General features: G+C 40.7%; 1 protein-coding gene across 1 annotated transcript; it reads right to left on the reverse strand.

The window, feature by feature from the left end:
* Positions 1–472: 472 nt before the first annotated feature.
* On the reverse strand, positions 473–1504 carry LOC108355730 (proclotting enzyme-like; the record flags this gene model as incomplete). The annotated part of the gene is made up of 2 exons (XM_017606866.1): positions 473–1220; positions 1293–1504. Coding segments are annotated over 2 exons (735 nt in total), but the record flags the coding sequence as incomplete, so codon positions are not given.
* Between the last annotated feature and the right edge of the window lie 620 nt (positions 1505–2124).

Consider the following 2124-nt stretch of genomic DNA (forward strand, 5'->3'; position numbering starts at 1 on the left):
CCTTGAGGTTGTCACACAAATCGGAGGGTCCTACAGTTTTACGCCCACTCCGAACGGCGATTGTATTTTTATGAGAAGCCACAACTATGGATTTGTCTAATTTCTATACACAATACATCGCTCAGGTCATGAAAGCTTTCTGCACCCAAGCCTCCTCCTCCAAAGTGCGCGTTCATTTGCAGAGTGAGTGCACGGATTCTGGCTTTTTCTAGTTTTTGCCGCACTGGCAGAAGTCATTACAAAGTCTTTTCGCGTGCCTTCTCAAAATGATGACATCGGTCAGCAGATCCAGTTGTCGCAATTACACGCCTCCCCCCATCTTATTGTCCATTTTAGATTCGTCTTTTAGTGGCGATTAGAGTCAGTCCTGGGTTGGCCTTTAAGTTGGCTGTGACCAACAAACAAAAAAAAAATATCCAGCAGATTAATAACAAATGAGAAGACTTGCGTCCACTTACTGGTGAGCCTTTATTGCCATCAAGAAATGTATGCCAAACAAAAATATTTTCGAGTTTATTAATAAAAACAGATGCACCAATTAAAAATTTTCTTAATATCACAATAAATTATTCGCTGAGTATAAAAAACTTATACATACCTACACATTACAATAATCACTTATATTTTTAAATTGCATTTATCTTAGGTATTTATGTATAATTATTCGCTAGCTCATCATCACTTCTGATGCATTTCCTTATACAAACACTATTGGATCTTGATCCTCATCTATATATTCGCTTATTTTGAAATTGGTTTGTACATTTGTCATCGCCACCAGGCCATCCCTGCCACAGTCATTTTGCTTTAGTGGCGCGTGACTGATCACACCTATCAGATAATGCTTTCCAGTACGCGAATCGTACTTAACAAAACCGCCACCGCTATCTCCTCGACAAATGTCGCCCGTTTTTGTAACGCGTTGTACGCAAAATTTATCGCTCGGCAAATCGTACGGTTTATCATTGAACGTTAGTCTATCGCGGCAAGTGTGGTAGGACACGGTATTCACATCTACCTTTTGAAATACATCGACATCGGCGCTGGTCGCTGTGGGCCCCCAACCGACAATGAAACCCAATTCTCCAGTTTCTATGCTTGCAGCGGCCAGCCTTTTGTATTCAAAACATATTGGCTTAATTGTATCGCTAAATTTGAATTGCTGCACCAGTCTAACGATTGCCAGATCATCCTCATAATAGCCAACGCGGTCCTTGTAGCTGAAAATATTAAACAAAAGTTTAGTATGTAAATTTGCTTGCCATTAATTGAAATATTTAATAAAGTCTCACTTTGATGGCACATATATCTCAGTAACATCAGAGCCTTCATTGATGATATAAACGGATATCAGTTGTGCAGGAGAGACTTTGTATAGTCTCGTTGGATATATTTCCAAGTTAGCTTCGTCCCAAAAGCAATGTGCAGCTGCGCGATAGAAAGAGAAAGACGAAAAGTGTAAATATTGCCGATTTGTATTTGCAGGGTTTACAGCTAGTGCAGACTACCATAATGACCACTGGGTGGAGACCAATTTGCGCGTATTTACAATTATTGCTACTTTGCTTTAGGTGCTACTTTGGGCTCGGTAGGCAATTGCAAAGCAGAACCTCCTCTCGACGCACAAAAATTACGCTCGTAAAAATATGCCCGTCATAGGCGATGTCGATGAGAAGGCGTTGGGTGCTTTCGAGAGAAGTATTCTACGCTGGATCTGTGACTCTGATCGCGTGGGTTCCTATAGATGGACAACGAAAGAAAGCGCGCTCACGAAAAGTCTATGTGAAAACGGATCTGTCTGCACTCGGGAAGTACAACTGGCGCAACCTCGCAAAGGACAGATGCAATTGGCGGAGTTTTTTGGTCTCGCCCCCAACCATCGAACGGTTGTAGAGGCAAATAATAATAATAAGACGAAAAAGGACTAACTATTGAGGATGTATGTAGCATTTTCAAGTACTGCGAAGTATCAAAATGATACTTCCTTGCAATACCATATGAGCGCTCAATTCTTTACTCAGTTTACCTTCTCTAAATAGAATTACTATTTTAAGATATGGATGAAATTCTTGGAAATATCCGCGAACAATGTTACCAAGTGCCCCTATATTGTCACATTTAGAG

The sequence above is a fragment of the Rhagoletis zephyria genome, unplaced genomic scaffold (genome assembly GCF_001687245.7).
Source record: "Rhagoletis zephyria isolate East Lansing unplaced genomic scaffold, Rhagoletis_zephyria_1.1 Rzeph_scaffold_49328, whole genome shotgun sequence".
Lineage (NCBI taxonomy): Eukaryota > Metazoa > Arthropoda > Insecta > Diptera > Tephritidae > Rhagoletis > Rhagoletis zephyria.